Source organism: Biomphalaria glabrata, chromosome 10 (assembly GCF_947242115.1).
Source record: "Biomphalaria glabrata chromosome 10, xgBioGlab47.1, whole genome shotgun sequence".
Classification (NCBI taxonomy): Eukaryota; Metazoa; Mollusca; class Gastropoda; family Planorbidae; genus Biomphalaria; species Biomphalaria glabrata.
This window is the reverse complement of record NC_074720.1, coordinates 8,295,982-8,320,137: the sequence shown is the minus strand read 5'-3', so window position 1 is coordinate 8,320,137 and position 24,156 is coordinate 8,295,982. Positions and strand designations below refer to the sequence as shown.

The window sequence follows — 24,156 nt, the reverse complement described above, 5'->3', positions numbered from 1 at the left end:
CATATTTTCATCTTCCTTTTCATCACCTTTTTTTTTTCAGTATCAACTTTTTTGATTTCCCCTAATCTTAGATCTAGAAATAAATTGCCTTTTCTGCCTCTTGCCCTCTGTCTAACACAGACATAATGTCTGTTGTTTCTCTGCTTCTCTTGCTCTAATTCATTCTCTTCTGTCTACTGTTTTGTGATCAGATCTGCCTCTTTTAAATGTGTACATTTCCATCAGTGTACCTTTTTCTTTCTTTCTCTCCCTCTCCCCACGTCTTTTTAGCACACTTTCCTCCCCCACACACTCTCTCTCTCTCTCTCACACACACTCTCTCTCTCTCTCTCTCGTGTACTTTACTAAGCTATCAATATCCAATGTTTCGTTTGATATTCTTTCATCTGTTGATTACTTTGTAATATCCTTATTCCTTCGACTTTTCTTCGCTTATTGTCTTGTTTTTTTGTTTGTCTCTCTGTCTTTCAATCATTTTTTTGTGTCAGTTCTTTTTCTATCTTGATTTTTTTTCTCTATTACTTAGTTCTAAGCAAATGTATTTTTAAAACCCATTCATCGCCTTTGAAACATATTATTATAGATAGCTCTGCAACACTACTTCAAAAAGTGAAAGCGGATAAGAGGCATAAGCTGTGTCACAATGAAACAAGAAAAACATTTTAAAATACTTTAAAAAAAACAAAAAAACAATACCTGTCTTATGGAACTTATTGGGCGATTGTTTTTCTCATTAAATCAATGAATGTTAGATTTTAAAACATTTTGGTACCCGTCCCCTCTTCCCCCTACTTTCTTGGTTGAACGAAATACACCTTTTAATATTCCAGTTGTAAGCATTTAGATCTAGACTTAGGAGACAATGCGCGAAATGTTCCTGAGCATTAATTTATTAAAATCTTGAATCAAAAAAGCCTTACATTCGGATATTTCCGAACGCGATATTCATTACAAAACGGTTGTAGGATCTAGACCTAGATTTAGTCTCTAGCCAAATTTACATTTTTTATATTTTTACTTTCAAAAATTATAACGGTCAAACTAAAGTTTTCGTATATGGCCAACGCCATTTTTTGAGATCAGCGTCCACCCACCTCCTTAAATAGAGGTATTGTAAAAAAAAAATTCTGTTTTTTTTTTTTGCTAAAGTCTGCATTAACCGCATAAGGGGCTCACACAGTATTGTGATTTCTTAGTGCCGAAAGGCAGCACGGAAACCTTCCATCCAGCCCCCTCCACAAGACAGATATGCTATAGGCATGAAAGATAAATGTAAAAGTCCCCATTTTCAGACCTTGTGGTATATAGGACGGATAATGTAAAGGTCATCTGTTTCTATAACCCACGGTTAACATGTGGCAAGCACGACGACCAACCACCTATACTTTTCCCCGACAGCTGGGTGGACTCAGAGGCTTCCAAAGATCTTGAAATAAAAAATCTCAGTCTTCATCAGGATTCGAATTCGGGACCCCAAGTTCGGAAGCCAAGCGCTTTACCGCTCAGCCACCTCGTCTCGCAAAACTATATCAATTCAAAAAATTAAAAAAATAAATAAATAAACTCCAGAATAATATTGAGTACACACGATGTGGCCCGTTGTTTCTTCTATAACAGACAACCCTGAACACTATGAATATCATATTTACAATTTATATTTACAACAAAAACATTTATATTTACAACAAGACATTTATATTTACAGCAAGACATTTTTATTGAAGCATGTGATTTAAGTGTTTCTCTATATTTTAGAATGACGCTATCACGAATGTTCTCAGATGTATCCATGTTCCCATCGTAAATTCACCTCGTTTGTCAACCTACATTGTATCTTTCCCAGCCTCCTCACACACAGTAACTCAATAACTTCATCCGACAACTTGACAAATTTACAACCAAATTTCCTTTCTTTAAAAAAATCCCACAGAAACAAATAAAAACTTAAGAGGGAAAAAAAAAAGGGTAGAATTTATTATAGCATGTACATTGTCAAACAGCGCTAACAGCAAGGGAAATGATCGATGAATTTTGAATCCATGTATTTATTCTAACAACCAAATTGGATGGTACGAGAAAGTAACGAGGAGACCAAGATTCTAGTCGCTTGCTTTAGTGAGAAGGTTTGTTGCACTAAATTGTAATCTTGAAAACCTTAGTATACAGATTTAAAATAACGGTACACCTTGTTGTTATATCAGCCGAGGAAATAATGACCAAACGATTGCGGGGCCCTATGCGAAACGGATTGCGCGTGGCCAGTCTTGTTAGAAATAAGGATGATAAGTGAAAATTACGATTTTGTATTAGAAAAAAAATGTCTTTGCTTTACATTTTTATTAAATGAAAGCTAACAATGCCGTTTTTTTTTTTTTATCGCGCTTAGTATTGCCTTTTTCGATACAGGCTTGGAGATTAAGCGTTTATGGAAGTTATCTAAAACAACAATATACCCCATTGTTATATCGACCGAGGGGATAATAACAACCGACCTCACAGATACCTTCAAGGACCTTGGCATTCCTGGAAACATCCTCGTTGCCTGTCAGAGGGCGGTACTACTGCAGACCTGCCACATCACCAGAAAATTCCTCAGTGGAAACTGTTAAAGGGACTACGATGAATTTTGTTTCTCTTTAACGAAACTCGAGCCTGGCAGCTCCAGAGAATGACTGCTCGTTCATTTCTAACATAATAATAATAATAATAATAATAATGCATCAAAGCATGCCTTTGACTGGAAAAAAATGCATTCCCTTACTACAACAAATACTCACCACAGAAGTTTCTAGAGTTAACCAATTATCTACTGTACTGTGATAACTTATTTGAACTTGCTGGACGGTGGATTTTAATCGACCAGATTTGCTCTTTATTAAAAGAAAAAAAGAAAACTCTGAAGAGGTTAAATTATATGAAAAACTGAACATAATTAAAAGAACAAAATATGAAAATCTAAGTTGAAAGATTTAGCGGCGATGGATGTTTTTTCCAATCTACGCTGTTGTTAAATCAACCGAGGGGATAGTGACCAATGACCTCGCAAACATATTCGAGGCTCTAATGTCCTTAAGAAGTTTCTCGTTACCTGGTAGAGGGACTTGTAGAGGTGATGTCTAATCTGCGTCTGTATAATTTTAACTGTTCAGCAAATAGGTTGCGTGTTTCTGTACGAGTCATATTACTTGTGACTTCGTAGTTACAGACGTGCAGATAACTAACAACACTCCACAAATAGAGTGAACAATCAACAGGCGTATGAAGAATTATAACTTAAATTTATAACGGGAGCAGACTAGTCTCAGTCGCTATCATGTACGATGTTACCTCTATGAAAGACTAGCCTCAACCGTCATAACTAAAGTCTCTCTTTTGGATCAATGTTGTCATAACTGTGTGTTCATTAGAAGTCACCTAAAGTGCGTCTCTACAAGTGCTGCAGACTTGCCACATCACCAGAGTTTGATTTCCCTTTAACGACGCTCGATACTGACAGTGCTAGAGAAGGACAATCCGTTCATGTCTACAATAATAATGTAATTTATAAAGCGATTCATTTGTGAAATAAACTTAACGTAGGCTCAAGGCGCTAGGGGAATATAACAGACGCGAGAATTAAAAGGACAAACTAATCTAAAAAGAACATTTTAACGCTCTTCGTGGTTGTATTGAGGCATGCTGTTTGTCTGAGCTGATCAGCTAGAACCATAGATAGATATTTCTCTCTCTTCAAATGTAACTAATTCAAACACGGTCAATATATTCAGATGTAATTTTTTTTTTTCTGAACTATGGCTATTCACTGTTCAAATATTGCTAACTAGTGAAAACAAAATCCGTTTAATCAAACGATTCTTCAAAAACCGCGGGCCATATCCGGACCTTGGCGCCATGCTATCTTCTCCCCCCACCTCCACACACACACCATCACCAAGAGACTTCTGCCAAATGAAGTCGCAGACGATCAGATTCATTTGATTCGACGATTATTGGCTTAGATGCATACGGTGAAAAGTATGTGGGAAATTTATTAGGCCCATAGGCTAAAACAGGTTGTACACCTCTGATCGACAGTAATATATAATAGTAACAATATTAATAATGGCAATGGCGACCTGCTTATTTTTCTGCACCAAGTGTAGACAAAGCCGTTGTCCGCCGGCGGTCTATTTGTTTTCTTTCCGTCTTCTGCGCCTGTCTTCAATAAGGGCTTTCCTTTTTAAGTCCCAAATGTTTGTCTGGCAGCCCTTTGAGAGAGCTCTCCAACTGTCTCTTTCAGAGGCTATCTGCTGTTATCTACTTTCCTATATGCCAGTGAGGGCGAAATTGCTTTTTATAGCACATCTATCATGTTGTAGCATGCTCACAGCCCTAAGGTCCAATCTTTTGTAAGGGTGGCAGAGGGTGTGGTTAATAGTTACAGTTTTCTCAGCAAACACAGCTTGACTCACGATTTGAACTTGAGAGACCTCTGAATAGGTAGCCAAGCAATGTATTCCACTCAGCCTAGCGAGTATTATCACTTGTATATAGTTAGTCTTGACAAAGCGGAAGTAGGTCAGTCGTCCCAGAGCACCAAGATCCATGTAAATCTACAAAGATCATCAAGTTTATTGATAGTTGCGAAGCATGTCGTATAATGAGCACTCGCTAATAACGCAGACCGATATCGACCATTGACTTTTGCTAGCAATGAAGCCATTTTGAATACATTTGTCCCGGTCGCTGCAGAAGGTGGAAGAAACAAATTGATATTTATGCTTTCATTTTCTCTTCCCAGTGACCAGCGGAGCTGCTTGTCCAGTCTATTTCCTGGTCCGTTTCAGCGTTGGGGGAAAAAATGATTTGTCCAAGATGACCTCAGAGTCCAAAGTACTGCTGTTTTTATTGGTCATTTATCTGACTACGGCCGACGGTAAGTACTAGTGTCCGACAAGTTATTTGCATCCATTGATTGAGTGAAAGACGAGACGAAGAGGTGGAAGGTGGGGGGCGGGGAGGTAGAAAATACAAAAGGCGATTAATAGATTCTAGTTTGAAATGTCAAAGAAGGTGAGAAAAAGGTAGAAACATTGTTAAGTGGCTTTGAGGAGAAAACGAGTTAGGGAGAGAGAAAGAAGGAGGGAGAGAGAGAAAAAGAGAGAGAGGAGAGAGAGAGAGAGAGAAGGAGAGAGAGAGAAAGAGAGAAAGAGAGGGGAGAGAGAGAGAATGAGAGAGAGGGGAGAGAGAGACAAGGGGAGAGAGAGATAGAGAGAAAGAAAGAGAGAGAGAGAGGGGGAGAGAGAGAGAGATGGAGAGAGAGAGAGAAAGAGAGAGAGAGAGAGAGAGGGAAATTTTTAAAATATTGATTTGGGAGTGAGAGAGAAACGAAATGAGACATGTATAGAGAGGAAGTAAGAGAGAGTGAAAAGTAAGAGAGAGAAAGAGGGAGAGAGTGTATGAGAAAAAGAAAGAGAAAGTCTTTGTGTGTGTGAGAGAGAGAGAAAGAGAGAGAGAGAAAGTGTCAGACAGGGAAACAAATAACATCTGTCTCCTACTCGTTGTTTACAGTAAACTACAGTTTCGTTCTATAAAGCGTGTATAATGTTACTTATTTTAATTACGATCAAACTGTTCTGTTTAAAAGTTCAATACCCGCTCACATTGGTCCTGTGCCATGCCAGACGTTTCTTACTTTTTCTATATGTTTCCATTGCTCTCTGCAGAGAAAGTACAAAGATTGTTTCGGTAAAAATCTGAAACTATCAGAAGATACTAACTTTTGTGTTTCCTTTTGAATAGTAATGACGAAAAGGATGAAGACAAAACTGTTAAAAGAAACAGCAGTGAACGAAAAGTCTGACACTTGCTCTAGTCATTAATTGCATTTCTCAATCATGTATTGTAGGGGTGCCATCTCTGCACATACTAACACCATCTTATCAGAGAAACAAGAAAAATATAGAATACTCTTTTTTTAAACAAAGACAATTCATCTTTTATAAAGCTGATAGCTGTTTCCAGTGGCGTAGCTAGGAGTTTGTCATCATTTGGGGGCCGGGGTACTTGACCTCTTTAGGGGCCACTGCATTTTGACTTTCGACATCGCGACATGAGATAATGGCGTAATATTTAATGTTTAATGTAAAAAAAAAATATTTTTTGAACACTTGTTTGGGGGCCCTCTCAATTGTGGGCCCCGAAGGAGGGTTCTAATCTCCCCCACACACATCTCCCCACCCTATCTATGTCACTGAATGTTTCGTAAGAGCCAATTTTGTACTCTTAAAAACCTATATGTGATATATAGAAAAAAAAATTAAAAAAATGTTTACCCCACCATAATTACAAAAAAATCCTGGTTAAGAGCGAATGTATAAATCTGTAAGTCAGAGTATATTAAATTCTAATGATAGGGCTATAGATCTAGACTTAGGAGACAAAATAGGAGATTAATTGTTTAAACTCTTCAAGGAATAGGACCTAAATACGGAAATAACCAAAGACGCAAAGTCGGCTCTAGATAAAGATTGTCTAGTGCTCTAGCCAAATGAAAATTATTTTTTTATACTTTGAAAATCTAAGGGTTAAACTAGAGTTTTCCCAGTGTGGCCAAATAGCTAGTATGTTTTTCCACAAAGATATACATCAACTGTTAAATTTATAAGAAAATCATTAGAACCGTTTTCGAGAACCGTGTCTACACATGAGATTTTAAGCTCATGTATTTGCAAGCTGAATGGAAGAATTATACAAAGTTTCATATATGAAGTATATCTAGCTTGATGCAAACAAGAGGTTAGCTCTACATAAAGAAGGCAGTGGTAGTCTTCAATATCATCGGGCAGGTTAGCTCTACATAAAGAAGGCAGTGGTAGTCTTCATATCTTCAGCCAGGTTAGCTCTATATAAAGAAGGCATTGGTAGTCTTCAATACCTTCAGGCAGGTTAGCTCTATATAAAGAAGGCATTAGTAGTCTTCAATATCTTCAGGCAGGTTAGCTCTACATAAAGAAGGTAATGGTAGTCTTCAATATCTTCAGGCAGGTTAGCTCTACATAAAGAAGGTAATGGTAGTCTTCAATATCTTCAGGCAGGTTAGCTCTACATAAAGAAGGTAATGGTAGTCTTCAATATCTTCAGGCAGGTTAGCTCTACATAAAGAAGGTAATGGTAGTCTTCAATATCTTCAGGCAGGTTAGCTCAACATAAAGAAGGTAATGGTAGTCTTCAATATCTTCAGGCAGGTTAGCTCTACATAAAGAAGGCAATGGTAGTCTTCAATATCTTCAGCCAGGTTAGCTCTACACACTAGCGGATCCAGAACTTCGGAGTGGGGGGGGGGGCGATTTTTTTCCAAACCCTAACCCTAACGCCCAGTAAACCCTAACCCTATGCATAAACGTGTGTACAGCGCGCGCGCACACACACACACACACAAATATATATATATATATATATATATATATATATATATATATATATAATTTCTCAACCTTCGGCGAAAAACAAAACAACTGGGGCAGCGCTATAAGGTTCTCTTGTGGGGTTCGGGGCGAAGCCCCGACGACAAAAGCGTTTTCTTGCTTTTTTCACTGTAGAAACGTATTCTCCTGACATCTGCAGCTCATTATTCATCAATGGAGTTCGGGGCGAAGCCCCGACGCCAAAAGCGTTTTCTTTCATTCTTCACTGCAGAAACGCATTCTCCTGACCTAAAGCTCATTATTCATACTATTAAAAAGGACCTTTCGAATAATGTTGTACTTGAAAAATATTCTAATATAAATTTATAGGCCCATAATACATTGCAAATAAAACTGATTTGTTCCTTGAAAAGATAGGATACCCCACATATTTAGATTTTTGCTTTGAGGATCGCCGCCGAAAAAAAAATTATTCGATAAATAGTATTTAAGAAAATTGAAGTATAAATTGTGAGTTATAGTCCCAAATTTATTTAACTAGAAAAATATCAGATTGAGTAAAGGTTGGGAAAAGGCGTCTATGACATCACTATTTGAGTTTAGAACTCATCTCAATCATGACTTTTATACTGAAAAATTTCGTTTGAATTCTAACTTTTCCAATGCACAGTCTTTCTTAAAATAATTATGATAAATTCATGTGAAATTACATAAACTCTGTCTGGAAATGGGAGGGGTGGTAGAGTGAAAACGATTTAATAATTTCTGCTTAAGATTGCATTTGGCATTAAAGAATAGGGGTGGGACGACTCGATATAAGAATTTAATTTTTTTTTAAATTTTGTAATTTCTTAACTATACTACAAAAAGAAAAAGTATTGATTTGTCCGATGGGGGAAATGCGATTGCATGTCTCGCCCCTCCCACCTGGTACAACCCTTTTTCATTTAAATTTACTAATGATACAATTTGAGATTAGAGTATGGTACGACATAATATACAATGGGTCAGTTTATATTATATAGATATTCAACTAATTTTGTTCACAAACTATGATTCTCCACTAAAATAGGACCGCCCCCCCCACTACTCAGAGGGCTAGAGTGGGGAGGACAGTACATGCAATCGCCCCCCCCCCCCTCACCCCACCGAATCGGCAAAGATACCAGAAAGGCAGCGACATAATTTTAATTTATATATTAATTCAACTAATTTTGTTCACAAACTATGATTTCTCCATAAAAATGGACCGCCCCCCCCCACTCAAAGGGTTTAGGTGGGAAAGGCAGTAGAGGTATTCGCCCCCCCCCCCCCAACCAATCGGCCAACAGGGAACGACATAATATAAAGATCGGTTAAAACATCAATAACAAGTTTTAAAGATAGAGATATTTAATTGATTTTGTTAGCAAGCTGTGATTTCTACAAACAAATTGGACCGCCCCCCCCCACTCCAAAGTGTAAGGGGGGGGGGCGGGATGGATACCATCGCCCCCTCCCGACCCCAACAAATCGGCCAACATACTAGAGAGGGGGCGAAATAATCTTAAAATAGGTTGAAATATAAATAATTAGTCTATATTTTTAACATAAGTAATAAATTCGTATACAAATTGTGTGAATCCTATACTAAAGTTCGTCCGCCGGGGGTCGGCCGAGTGGGGGGGGCGATCGCCCCTATGGCCCCCCCCCCCTTGATCCGCCAGTGGGCTCTACATAAAGAAGGCAATGGTAATCTTCAATATCTTCAGGCACAAGGCAAGTTAGCAAACAGGAACCTGGGGCATAGGTTTAAAAAAATCAATTATTTGATGCATGCAAACAATAAACTTCAAATATACTCAAAACACAAACTCACACATATTAACATAAATACATGTTTACAAGTTGGGATTTGTCTAAGGCTGGAAATTAAAAATCAGGCTTTATGAATTAAGCATTATCTTTAATGAAGTTGTCAGGCTTCTCTTGGGGAAGAGGCGGTAAATTATTTAGAAAAAAAAATTAAACCTGGCCGATAAGAAAAGAAAGTAGACTTGAATAAATCTGACATATCTTGAGATGGATAGAGACGTGCTAACCTTTAAGTGTCAATCTGACACGCGCACTTAAATGTAACCTTTTTGAACTGACAGGCTTCAAAAAATAAATGATACACAAGAGCGGAAACGGAATTAAAGAAATCGAAAGTACATGGGGGAAAAAAAGGGGGGGGGGAAATGTCGACAATGACGAAAGTCATCAGCAGACCTGAAAGACTTGAGCCAGGTCTTGCGTAAAGGACATACGGTCATTAAAAAAGTGAGAAGGTGTAAATGGAAGTCTTGACTATCAATATAAATGATGTGTAAATAATGTGTAAATGATGGGTAAATGATACTGACCATCAATACTGGCCACTAGTTTCTTTTGCGTACTGGCTACCATTTGATGTAATATACTGGTCATGATTTAATGTGTCGTGCATTCTCTTTAGGACTTAAGTTACTTGAACATGTACACAGAACAGTACAGTGACGATCAGAATATACTTATCAAAGCTTGACGTAGCAGTGGTCCCAATCTACGTTCCTCAATAGATGTCATGAAACCATTAGATCTGAGAAAGATTCGGTTCAGTTCAAATAGTTCAGACTAGAATGGAGCCTACTCTCTCAAAAACATTACTTTTAGCACATTTCAAAGTCATGTTTTCATGGTGTGATTTTTTCTTTTACCCACTCATGACACAACTCAAAGTAAACACTCCTAACTCATTGCTATATCAACTAACATCATCGAGATTCTAGATTTATTAATAACCTGCAAGCTTTTTATATATAGAGAGATAATAGGTCTTCATAATCCTTGCACGTTTTTTAAAATTCCACTATTAACATCAAGACACTCTAAGAAACCTCGCTACCAGCAACTCTGTCAGTTCATCCTTTCAGTCTGCGATGAATTGTCCCCCCTTCAGGTCACTTATGTATACAACCGCCTGTAAGTCCGCAATGTAAACTGTAACAGCAATAACATCAGGATTCTTTATCGCTGTTTAGTTCCTAAGTGCCTTTTAGCAGTGATCCTCCAGCAGAAGGAAACGGTCTAGGCATGAAGCTAAGAGGCATCAGGAAACATTTGTTTTTCGTTGCTTATAAATAGGGTGTCTGGAAATTTAGGCACTGGAAATTTAAGCACCGGTAAATTAGGCACCCGGAAATTTAGGCACCGGTTAATTAGTCACTCATTAATAGCGACCATAATTTTGAGCATAATTAAAAAGTGCCTACATATCTGGTGCCTAATTATCCGGTGCCTAAATTTCCTAGATTTATTTATAGCGATGCTTTCATGCTTATGGAATACTCAGTGCGTAATGGTTTAATCTCTTTTGTGGACCAATGGGGGAAGAGAGGTCTCTGGGAGGTTTTCCGTTCTTGGTGCCCAGTAAACATGACTATGATAGTGAAACAAGGTCCCCTGGATAGGTAGCCAGGCAGTTAAAGCCTCTCAGCCACACGTCTCAACAACGATTACCTATTCATTTCTAGTGCTGAGGTTTCTGATAGGCTTAGAAGGCCTCAGTCTGGCCTTGGTACCTTTTAAAAAGATAAAAAGGAAAAGCGAAGCTAGCTTAGATAATAATAATAGTAATTTAACTATTAATTCATTTGTTAACAAACAAAACGTAGGCTGAAGATGGTATGGCCACATTACATAAGGCATCAGGGTTTGACAAACTTTATTTTACAACATGGTGGGAAGGGAATGACAAAAGAAAAGATGGGGAAAAACATTTATTCACATTCAGTCAGTTATTATTCAGTCACATTCAGCCAGTCTTTATTCAGTCACATTCAGTCAGTCATTATTCAGTCACATGCAGTCCCAGCATACCATATTCAGTTACATCAGTGATATTCAATCATATTCATGATAAAGAGTCACATTCAGTCATAATCAATCCTATCCATCCTAAACAGTCACCTACAGTTCAATTCCGTTATATTGTCACTTTAAATCATACTATATTATACATATCATAATCACAGTCACGTTTAGTCACTTTCAGAATCTTTCAGCCTGGTTGAGTCAATTTTAATTAATTTAGTCATATTCACACCCGTTCCGTCACATCAAAGCACGTTCAGTCACATCAAGGCACGTTCAGTCACATCAAGGCACGTTCAGTGACATCAAGGCACGTTCAGTCACATCAAAGCACGTTCAGTCACATCAAAGCACGTTCAGTCACATCAAGGCACGTTCAGTCAAATCAAAGTACGTTCAGTCACATCAAGGAACGTTCAGTCACATCAAGACACGTTCAGTCACATCAAGGCACGTTCAGTCACATCAAGGCACGTTCAGTCAAATCAAGGCACGTTCAGTCAAGTGAAGGCACGTTCATTCAAATTAAGGCACGTTCAGTCAAGTGAAGGCACGTTCAGTGACATCAAGGCACGTTCAGTCACATCAAAGCACGTTCAGTCACATCAAGGCACGTTCAGTCAAATCAAAGTACGTTCAGTCACATCAAGGCACGTTCAGTCACATCAAGACACGTTCAGTCACATCAAGGCACGTTCAGTCACATCAAGGCACGTTCAGTCACATCAAGGCACGTTCAGTCAAATCAAGGCACGTTCAGTCAAGTGAAGGCACGTTCAGTCAAATTAAGGCACGTTCAGTCACATCAGGGCACGTTCAGTCACATCAAAGCACGTTCAGTCACATCAAGGCACGTTCAGTCACATCAAGGCACGTTCAGTCAAATCAAGGCACGTTCAGTCACATCAAGGCACGTTCAGTCAAATCAATGCACGTTCAGTCAAATCAAGGCACGTTCAGTCACATCAAGGCAGGTTCAGTCACATCAAGGCACGTTCAGTCACATCAAGGCAAGTTCAGTCACATCAAGGCACGTTCAGTGACATCAAGGCACGTTCAGTCACATCAAAGCACGTTCAGTCACATCAAGGCACGTTCAGTCAAATCAAAGTACGTTCAGTCACATCAAGGCACGTTCAGTCACATCAAGACACGTTCAGTCACATCAAGGCACGTTCAGTCAAATCAAAGTACGTTCAGTCACATCAAGGCACGTTCAGTCACATCAAGACACGTTCAGTCACATCAAGGCACGTTCAGTCACATCAAGGCACGTTCAGTCACATCAAGGCACGTTCAGTCAAATCAAGGCACGTTCAGTCAAGTGAAGGCACGTTCAGTCAAATTAAGGCACGTTCAGTCACATCAGGGCACGTTCAGTCACATCAAAGCACGTTCAGTCACATCAAGGCACGTTCAGTCACATCAAGGCACGTTCAGTCAAATCAAGGCACGTTCAGTCACATCAAGGCACGTTCAGTCAAATCAAGGCACGTTCAGTCAAATCAAGGCACGTTCAGTCACATCAAGGCACGTTCAGTCAAATCAAGGCACGTTCAGTCAAATCAAGGCACGTTCAGTCAAATCAAGGCATATTCAGTCAAATCAAGGCACGTTCAGTCACATTCAGTCCAGCATTTAATCCCTTCTTTCACTCACAGCCACAATCAGTCATCCGAGAACAATGCAATGATTTCCTTGGTCTTTAAACTCATTTTTAGCAGCCCCCGAAGGGAGAAAAGACGCTATTAGTTTTGTGTGGAATGTCTTTCCGTCCTTCCCGTTTAGATCTCGTAAACTGGAAAAGATAGTGATAATCCGACATCATAATATTTTAGTCCATATGCTACTTTTTTTCTTTTCTAAAAGTGAAAAATCTAATTTTTTAAATCACTTATGCAAGCCGTTTTTTCATAAAAATACACCACTTTTACAACTATTCACTATTAATAGTAACAAATAGCGGAGGATTTTTAATAATCTACCCTAACCGAAACACATTTATGCAAACGGTTTTAGATTTTTTGTCAAAAATTTTTTTTTTTACATTTGTATTTCTAAGTTGATTAAGTTCTGCTATAATAACTACGACCTTTACACACACAAAAATGGTAACTTTTTTTTCAGAGAAAAAACCTATTTAGTATGCATATAAGTTGTTTATAATTTAAAACAACAATTAATAAGTAGTTTTACATATTATTACGTGTACAATGAAGTTTCAACGGAACTAGACAATATACTAAAGGATATTTTCTCGAGGAATTAGAAATTGACCCTTTACAAAACAATTAGATCAATTAGATAATCATTATAAGACATCAGTTAGGCCAGGTTCACATCTAACTTCATATTCACTTTCACCTATTCCTTGGTCTGCTGGACAGTTGGGGCACCACACAAGATCTGTCAACCTTCTTTCTCCATTCTCCTATGCCATTTGTCTTTGATAGAATTTTATTCTGATGTTTTTTTTTTCTGAAAATATTGATACCTGCCTGGGTGGACCACTTCGGGGGCCGATTTTGAGTTTGTGTTTCCACACAAACTGTCTTTGTAACCTTGTTTGTTTGTTTTTTGTTGTTGTTTTTTTTGTTTTTTGTTTTTTGTTTTGTCGTTTTACTTTAAGCAGGAATTCTAATATGTAACTTTTATCTAGATCTAGGACTTCGGTCCATCTGTCACCCAAACCTCTTTTCTTAGAAGACGTCATAATCACGTGGTTTCAAAACGCTTAATAATTCCATTTATCCATGAGCCCTGGACATTTTCTTTTTGATAGATTAAAATGTGTCACACGAGTGAGCACCAACCCAAATATTATTGAGAAAGAATCAATTGAACCAAAAACGACCTAACCTTTTTACGACTTCAATTTTCTTTTTTTCTTTTATGTCGTAATATTATTTTTGTTGGCAATGAAATGAAGGGAGATAATTATACAGTTTGTTTCGAAGTAGCCTGAGAGAGTCAAGAGCAGCGAGAACGACAATGGGGAGCTAATAGATAGACAGGTAGATAGATAGATAGATAGATAGATAGATAGATAGATAGATAGATAGATAGATAGATAGATAGATAGATAGATGAATGTGGATGGATAGATTGATAGATAGATAGATAGATAGATAGATAGATAGATAGATAGATAGATAGATAGATAGATAGATAGATAGATAGATAGATAGATAGATAGGTGGATGGATGTGGATGGATAGATTGATAGATAGATAGATAGATAGATAGACAGACAGACAGACAGATAGACAGACAGACAGACAGACAGACAGACAGACAGACAGATAGATAGATAGATAGATAGATAGATAGATAGATAGATAGATAGATAGATAGATAGATAGATAGATAGATAGATAGATAGATACAAATTTGAATGTTTGTCTGATATGAGCTGGATTGTGGTGTAATAATGCTTTATTGTACTAGCTATAGTGAGAAAGAAGAGAAAAGGAGAGAAAGAGATAGTAGATTATTATATCGTAATATTTGTGTTTAAATTACCTTTAACACCAATATCATCATTAAATAACAGACATTTCTTCGCGAGCGAATATAATTACGTTCTATAAGCAGTCCCTGTGTTAATCTTGTCGTGCATGTTAGAGACTTGAACTCAACGCAGTTATTCGTTTTCTTGGCTGACTCGTTCAACTCGTTCCTTGAACTAATAGTAATAGAGATAAGTAAGCATTTTTACGAACTTGTCCTAGCATAGGGATTAAGAAATGTGCTTTTCAGATGTAATCATTTTTCGTAGAAATACAAAGTGAAACTTTAGTTTTGTAGTTTATAAGATGGGGGCCAGTAAAACAAAATAATGATAATACTCTATTGTCACCGTGTGATTTTATATGTTATGAATGTGGCTGTGGTTATCAATGTAGGCGTGGTGGTGACTTTGGGTTCTTGTTACAAATCACTGAATAATGAAATGACGCTGGGTGTAGCAGACACAATACGTTTAATATAACACCACATAGTGAATACACCATACAATTCGACCCAGGAATGGTCAGTATCAATCCAACAGTAATATACGAATATCACAACTTAGTACTTATTCTATAACCAACTACTTTAAACATCTAACTCTACTGCTTATATCTTAAGTGACTCAATACAAGTGCTTGCTACAAGATCTCTATGTGGACTGACTGCCTTTAACTCTCTGGTTCACCTAAGGTCAAAAGTGTTCACCTTAGTGCAACATGGGTTGTGAATAAGATTCACAATATGGAATTAACATACACAATACAGAATTAGGGTTTCTACTCTATGGCACCAACTTTGAGGTGGTGACATCTATAATGTGATTTTAACATCTTATATTTTCTAAGCTCTTTTAGAAGCAAAAAAAAAAAAATTACACGTAATGGAAATTAGCATACAATGTTGTAAATCAATGAAACATCTAGGAGCCTGTATTCCACTTGACAGTCGGAAAACATTTCCGAGCTCAATGGGGGAACAGATTTCCAACATCCCCCCCCCCCCTGCTTATTGAATAGACTCGAGCCTTCACTGGCTCCATCTTCCTCTTCTGTTAACGTATGCTGGATTGATCTTTTTAGCCCCAAGAGGTTACCCACTGAGCCAGTCCCCCCCTCTCCAGACGTTCAACAGAAATGGGTATCAATTTTCAACTCACAATTGTGAAAAGTATAAATAAAACAAGCAGAGAGATTATAAAATGCATTTGATGGTAAAATTTATATTGTTATTCAGACTATTACGCTATTTAAAAAAAAATACTCTAACTGTTGGAGCTATTAATATTATTGATACGTTTAGAGTGAATGTATAATGTACATACTTATCTTTAATAATATTAAATTAACGCCTATCGATCATTATTAGCCCATTAATAAGTCAGACGCCCGAATATGGTCCATTTATAATTAGCTATTTATATGATGTCTTGGACATAGCTTATTTTGCATGCATTTAATTATACAGCTAACAGTGCAACTCATGTAACTAACATTTTCAGTTGAAGACGTGTGACTTCAGTTTTATCGATACATAATGGAACACGGTAGCTGAAATTAAAAAACAAAAATTGTATAATATAAAAAGTAATAAGACATGGAACAATTTTTGTTTTAATCTTTAAATTCCCTAAGACAGGGGATCTGTGAACACTAGTGTGAGCATGAGCACAGTGTCACAGCACCTACATATTCCCTATTTTAAATCAGACCAGTGTTTCTTCGTAAATCTCTAAGCATTCGTATAATACAATTACCTTAAGATCGATCTTTTTGGACGTAAGGGTGTATGCGTGGGAATCCTGGCAGAGAGACTATGAGAATAACTGACAACAAGAGAAAAGAAAAAAAATCTGGCTACCTGGTCAGATAGCTGATTGAACTAGTGGTATGCGCTTCGAACTTTTATTGCGATGGTTCCTCATCCTGAACTTCGAGGTTACAAGACTGAAAGATAAAACTTAGTCTAGAAGGTCGGGGAATCAATTTCGCATTTTAATTATTTTTAAAAATGATCAACTTGGAACTCACTAAATACTTATTTTTAAAAAGGCTTTAAATTTTTGAGTAATTTCTGCACTCATGAACAAATAATGTCTGCAGTCACTCATGACTGTGTAATTTCTGCAGTCACTCATGATTGTTTAATGAATGTACTTTGGTAGTGGTCACCTTTACATTTACCCTGTCCACTGTTGCCCTCTAATGTCCTGTGATGAAAGCCACTAGTTTAATCTTCTCTTTATTTTTTATCTGCACGACAGGGCCGGCCTTAGGCATAGTCAAACTAGACACCCACATAGGGCCTCCAATTGGTGGGGGCCTCGTTAGGCTTCAAAAAAAAATATGTAAAAACATACCAGAGCTCTGTGACTCGCCTACTAGCCTAGCTAGTCTCTGTTAGGATGTATGATGCCAGAAGGGAAGCAACAGGAATAGCGCTAATTAATTTTTTATTTTATTTGTTGATTTAGATCTAGATACAGGAACGTTTTAATTCATTGCGCAATTTTATGTTTCGGTCTGTGGACACCTAATTCACTTCGCCTAGGGCCTCCGAATACCTAAGTCCGGCCCTGTACACGAATTTCAACCTTATCTGTCTTATCGACCTCTCCACCAGTGAATTTTAATTTATATTTCTAAATCCCAAACCTTACAGTCACTCTTTAAAAAAAATCTTATTAGTGGCCTCCAAGGGAAGTTAACTCTTCTATCAATTTCATCAGACGCCTATAATGAAATGCAAAGGGTCACGTCTGTATTTTCAAACTCCTTGGCGTACTCATTCTAGATAAGTCCTCAATTTATTTTCAAACTAATCGGTCATCTTGGCAGCTGAATCGTTGGCAGTGGAGTAGCCAGATATTTTTAGAAATTAAGACTTCAACTATAATAGAATGTTTATTTTTTTGTACATCTTTTGGTTTTTAAATAGTACAACAATATCTCCTTGAAGTAATCTTCCTTTGTATTGATTAGTTTAATTAAATAGATCCATTGCCGGATATAAGGGAGGGCAGACGGGGCTACTGATCCGGGGATTCCACTAGAAAGAGGCCTCCACAATAGAATTTTAAATATCAGAATTTCGACGAGTCAGATACTTTTAAGTTTTGCTTTTTTTTTCTCATTTTTACCGCCAATATTTAAATCTTAAGTCAGCTAGTAATACTGTCGTGATTAAGATGTGTCTGCTTGTGGCAAGCTCCTAGTATGTAAATGCAACCTCCGGATTTACGGCAGTGCGTCTACCAAGGGCTGACGGAATGAGTTGATATAAGTTTGGTAAATTCATTTTGAATGACAAGCTCAGCTCACTTCAATCTACTTGGTATCGCCTTTCAATAGTCGCACGGGCCTCTGTCAATTCTTTCATTGGACTTAACCCTGCTTCATACCCGGCACATATAATAGAATCTTAGTCGAAACAGGACATGTGAATGGAGATTAATAGAAAGGCATTAGTCCATACACACATGCGCACACACACACACACACACACCTCTCTTAACCACCAGGTTTGATCTGCAGTCTAGACTAGGAAGATGCTAGAGCTAAGTTTTGGTCAGTCGTCTTCACTTTGGAGGAGAGGGGGGGGGGGCAATTCATGTGTTCATTTCAAGCTTGTTTTTTGTTTTTGTTTTGGACTGCTTTTGTGGCCCATCTTTAACGAGGGTGTTATGTGGTCAGCACAATAACCAACCGCTTTACTTTTCCCCAACTAACATCAGGTGCACATTAGAGCTGGTCAGGTACCCATACGAAAATATAGGTAAAGTCAGTTCGATACGATAAATACAAAAGTCCAGTTTATTGGTATCCAGAGAAACGGCAAGTGTTAATCAAGTTTTGGATCAGTGGCGCCGCAGGCTCTGCCAGGGTGCAGCACTCTATGCTGCAAGCTGCCTCTGGCTCTTGATTTTTCCACAGACGTTTCTTTCAGCACATCGGCTGCGTGGAGAGAGGGGGGGGGACACTGTGATGGTGACGTCGTTGCGACTGAAGGAGGACATTGAATTAATTTAATGGTAACCATCAGCCTTACCATTTATTTCTTAGCCTTTGGAGGAAATTGTCGGCGAAGTGTCATGCTGACAAATGAACACAACTGTTGAAACGAAAATAGTTCGCGTTTTTTAATATTTTCATAGTAAATCTTGGGTCTTAGAAGTCCGACTTGTCCTTCAGCTTGTCATTTCGGCAAATTGAAAACCTTGACATTTTTCTTTCTAGCACTGTCTGTGTCTGGCAGTCATTTTATCATGACATTAGCTGTCATTTAGTGTCATTTAGCAGTTCAATGCGAGAAATCGGTAAAAATGTGGCTATGACAGTGTCTTTCGCTGGCTGCTGAAATGCTTCAAAGATGTCACAATTGTACTGATAGGTCAAATTTCATTGCTTTACAAAGTTTTGTCGAAACTTTCTTACAAACACAAACACACACACAAACACACACACTCTCAAAAAACAGAGTAAGAAAAATATCTCTGAAATTACATTCCTTGAGTCCAACATTACTATTTGAAAAAGCTTTTCAGAATATATACACAGAAACAAGAAGACAAAATACTTAGATCTCTTCAAGATCGTTCATTTAGAGTTGATATGATAAGCTTAAACTGCATTCATTTTAAAGAGAGGAAAATGTTGAAGAAACAATCACCTTCACCAATCCCTTAGTTTGTAGATGAACTCGGTCTTAAAGCGTCTCCAAGTTTAATCATTTTAAAAATGCTGTTACTCTAGTGAATCTAGTCAAATGTCAAAGTTTATTTGTTAAAAATCTAATTGCTCTAGTTCTAGTTAATTTTTTTTTTTCATATACCGATAGATAGATAGATAGATAGATAGATAGATAGATAGATAGATAGATAGATAGATAGATAGATAGATAGATAGATAGATAGATAGATAGATAGATAGATAGATAGATAGATAGATAGATAGATAGATAGATAGATAGATAGATAGATAGATAGATAAAGTTCTAGCCAAGAACAGATCGAAGGTAATTCGACAGTTCTGATGTGAGAAAGACTGGTAGAATCGCGTAAGCTGGGACCTATTGAATTGTCTAAAAAAAACTTTTTGGGTTGATCTTAATGCAGATGCGTCTCGGTAAAAACGATACAAAATATCCTAATTAGATTGATAATAATGTCGTTGCTACATGATTAATATTAGATTATACATATATTTTAAGATGCGAAATGAAAAAAAAGGATTATTTTTGTTTGTTTCCTTGAAAACAAAATGACTTCCCTTTGCACCCCGCTTGTCAGTACACCGCATCTCTGTGGGTTGAGTGTGTGCCTTCCCTACATATTAAAACAAAGCAGATTTAATTTCTTATTTGAGCCGAATAGTTCTAAGACGCTCAGCACCAGTCAGATGAAGTCAGTTCATGAATGTACGTCTACACCCAGTAGAGAAAGCAAAAAAAAAAATGCTCAAATAGATTAGCTGTCTTTTTAATGACATTAACTTTATTTTAATCTCGTCGGCTCTAGTTTTTTTTTTTTTTTGTTTTCTAAGATGTCAAGAAGTCGACCAGCTATGGAAGTACAAGGGAGACAGGCGTGAAATTGCATTGGTTTGTAGAGCTGCTGATAGTCGATTGTCTAGTCATGGTTCTACAGACTGCGACTTTGGGCTGGAGTCTTATTGATACGGAAATGCAGGCAGCAGACGCCTTTCAGTATAGTTTTGTTGACTGTAACTTACATTCAAAGTTATTTTAACTAGTTGTCATATTTCAAATGAAGTCTCAGCAGCGACCTGGCACAAAACTTTTATCTATCTTTTATCTCAAATTATAGCTTTAAAAATAAACGGAGCCTATTCAGATTTATTTTTTGTGAAAAATTGAGCGTTTAACCATCAGAGTAGAGATACATACATAAATGGATAGATGGATAGATAGATAGACAGATAGATAAGTTGAAACTTTATACAATTATTTCTTGTACCTGACAAAACAAGAATCAATATAAAAATGAACTATTAACAATTGGTAATTAATTATTTTAATTGGTATCGAACAAAGGAAAGAAATTGTACAAAAAAATGATTAATTTAATTCATTATTGGTAATTAATTATTTTGTTTTTGGTATCGAAAAAGGGAAAGAAATTGTACCTCACAGATGTAGTGGTATAAGTTGTATAAGTTGAATTAGTCCCCCTTTATACTTTGTGTAGAGAATCAGGTCGTCTCCTAAACATTTGAAACTAACAATAGATAGCTATAAAACCTTTTATTTTTATAAGCATATCGCTGGCATAGTGGTCAGTGTGCATTTTAAAAGCATTACGGTAACCTTCACACAGATACCACCTTCTTTCGTAAAACTAATTGATACAATGACACTTAATATACGTTTTTTTTTTGTTGTTTTTTAAGTATTTTATATTTTTCTTATATACGATCTAGATCAGTATAAAATTCACTATACTAGCGATGTTGAAATTGACAATTGAAAATGAAGATGTTAATCCCTATGAGGTGCCCCATGATTACTTTGGATTTTAGATGTTTAGCATTTCACGTTAACTCTCTAAGAATGAAGTGTTTAAAAAAATCATTAGCGGTTTTATCCGATTTCGGTTTATTAGTTTTTAAAACATAATGTTGCTCTACTTTTAAAGATTTCGTATACAGATTAATTTATAACCATTTTGCATTTAAATTAGATGTATCAATACAAAAACAAAAATACTGGAAAACAGAAGTCATGTTCCAGAAGTCACCCAATGAAACCTACTCAGCCCCAAAGATCACCGTAAACGGACAGCCCCTTAACGTGGTAGACCACTTCACATATCTAGGTAGTATAGTGTCAAATGACGCCTCACTTTCAAGGGAAGTTGATAACCATCTGGTCAGGGCCAGTATTGCTTTTGGACGCCTTCAGGCGAGAGTTTGCTGGAACAAATTGCTCCGCCTGCCTACAAAAAGCAATGTCTAACAGGCGATGGTTCTCTCAACCCTTCTGTATGGATCTGAGACATGGACACTATACAGAAAACAACTAAGACTTCTTGAGCAATATATATAGTTACGAATCTCACTATCTAGGCTCTCTGCAAACTGCACCATACACCACCAACTGCAAAAAATTGACAACTCAGGGCTCCAAATTACGTAATAGTTTAATGTCAATAAAATAACAGCCAGTACTGTACAATTGGCAGCACGTATCACAAGACTGTACAAATATCTCTCCTGTTAATAGCCGTGCCGCCGTATTAACTCTTGCACTGGTCTCTCTGTCTCGTCTCGGACTTGTACTGAGCCGTCGTAACGAACTGTAGATCGGGATGTTTTAACTGACTCGTCTCTGATACCTCCGCTCTTTACATGGGGTCCCTGCTGGCCTTCTAGAACCGGGCAGAACGTCGCTCGACCATTCTGGGTGGTCAGATGACTACATCCCTATTGACGCTTTTGAGCTCTGTTCACGACGCCGATCCTACTCGAACCTTCATGTTGACACTCGTCTCGGCTGACCGTCGTAACTCGTCACGGTTGACCGCTCGTCTATCGCTGGCCTGGGGCGATTTGCGTCTGCTGACTACACACACACCACTACCTCCGCCTGTGCCACCACCAGGTTTATAACAATATATATATATATATATACATATATCATTCGCGATCTAATTACTGCATTGCCTCCAGCTTGCGCAGAGTATTTTTAAAGTGATATATCTTTTGTTATTTAAAGCTAAAAGTAGTCCAACAGTGCGTCAAGACCTTATTTTATTTAAGGAAGATAAAATAAAAGTAAGCTTTTAATAAAGATTTCTACATTTGTCAAGTTACAATTACAGAAGCTTTTGACGCAGCACAAATATTTTGAGGTGATAAAATCGTATTTAGAAATCTAAACCTGACAGACGGACAGGCAGACAGTTAACACACAACAAATAGAAGATTTTCCTATCCAGTGCCGTTGATAAAACAAGAAATAACATTTAAAGAATAAAAAAAAGAACACATTTTTTTCTTCTTTCATCCAATTATCTCGCCAACAAGCACACACACACACACGTACACACCTAAGTCACACACCCTTTAAAAAGGCAACCAAAAAAAATAGTTCCGGAAACTTGATTGTTCTTAAAGCGGAACTCTCAATTATTGTCTGTTTACTGACATTGATATGGGGGAATGCCCCTGTCCCGTGGATCAGGTTTTATTTGTTTGACTGTCACGTGTCAACACTGAATGTGATTGGAATTCATTGGTTTTCGACCTAAACCAACAGGTCCCCTGAAAACGGTCCTGCTAGAAAATAGCATTCAGCCATCATCCTAGCAGATCGATGTCAATATTAAGTTACCACAAAAAAAAAAAAAAAAGCATTTAACGATTTACCCTTTGGCGCGACATCTGCTGAGAATTCTAAATGACGTCTGCTCATCTTCTTTTCTATCGACGCATTGAAAGTGTTCACAAATCCAGCCATCAATCAGTTCAAAGATCATCCGCGCCTTTCTGAATGACGCGCAAGAATACGTACTTTTTTTGTTGTTGTTGAGTTGAGCGATTTCTATAGCTTTATATGTCAGCACAACGATAAGGGGAGGCTAGTGTTTAGATCGTAATCAAAAAATCATTCTCTCCCCTTTTTGTGTGCTCTATTTTTTTATTGCGGTAAGTATCCCGTAGTGTATTTGTCGAATGCCCTTTTTGGACAAAAGGCTTCAATTTTATGCTCTTATTTCCTCTTATATTATATTATCTTTTCCTTTCGATTTCTCTACTCAAATGTAATACAATTGTTTTGTCTCGTTAGAAAAGTAAGAAAATATTAAAGTGATTTTTAAAAACATTGAGGTCAATGCAAAAACATGAAGAATGTTAATGTCTATACACACATTTTTCGTGAATATAAAAAAGATTGATAATACTCGTTTTCATTATGTTATTTTTATTTTAGATAAATTAAACTAGCGATCTATGGAGAAGATGCTGTGAAATTCATCTAAATTTTCGGACGATGATTTACTAAGGTGTCATGTAGCCAGCCCAAAGACCCAACCGCATTTACCATCTCCAATTTACGCAAAGTACCCATTAGAGTTAGGTTGACCTAGTTGTGTTCTATTTTATTTCGGACCACCAAATTCTCTTCGTCTAGGGCCTCCAATCATCTAGGGCCGGCCCTGTTGACACGCCACGGTTCTAAAGCTGTACTACTAGCCCCCACGTAATGTACTAGATGCATAAAAAAGAAAGTGTCCGTATACAAGTAATCGATTACATATATATGGCTCCTTATGTCTCGGAAGACAACGGATGCGCCCAGATGAGTCACTGGTTTTGGTTTCGTATTGAGACGGGGCAGAATCTGGTGT

General features: G+C 37.4%; 1 protein-coding gene across 2 annotated transcripts in view; it reads left to right on the top strand.

Annotated features, from left to right (window-relative positions):
- LOC129928728 (uncharacterized) overlaps nt 1-24,156 on the top strand; it is a 196,617-nt gene that overhangs the window by 79,970 nt on the left and 92,491 nt on the right. The window contains exons 1-2 of one of the 2 annotated variants that reach the window (XM_056044463.1): nt 1,693-2,123; nt 4,781-4,915. In XM_056044463.1, coding sequence (XP_055900438.1) covers nt 4,855-4,915 — 61 coding nt within the window. In that variant the 5' untranslated portion in view covers nt 1,693-2,123; nt 4,781-4,854. Of the gene's footprint in view, nt 1-1,692; nt 2,124-4,780; nt 4,916-24,156 lie in introns of those variants that run through there. The other variant, XM_056044462.1, reaches the window with a different exon arrangement.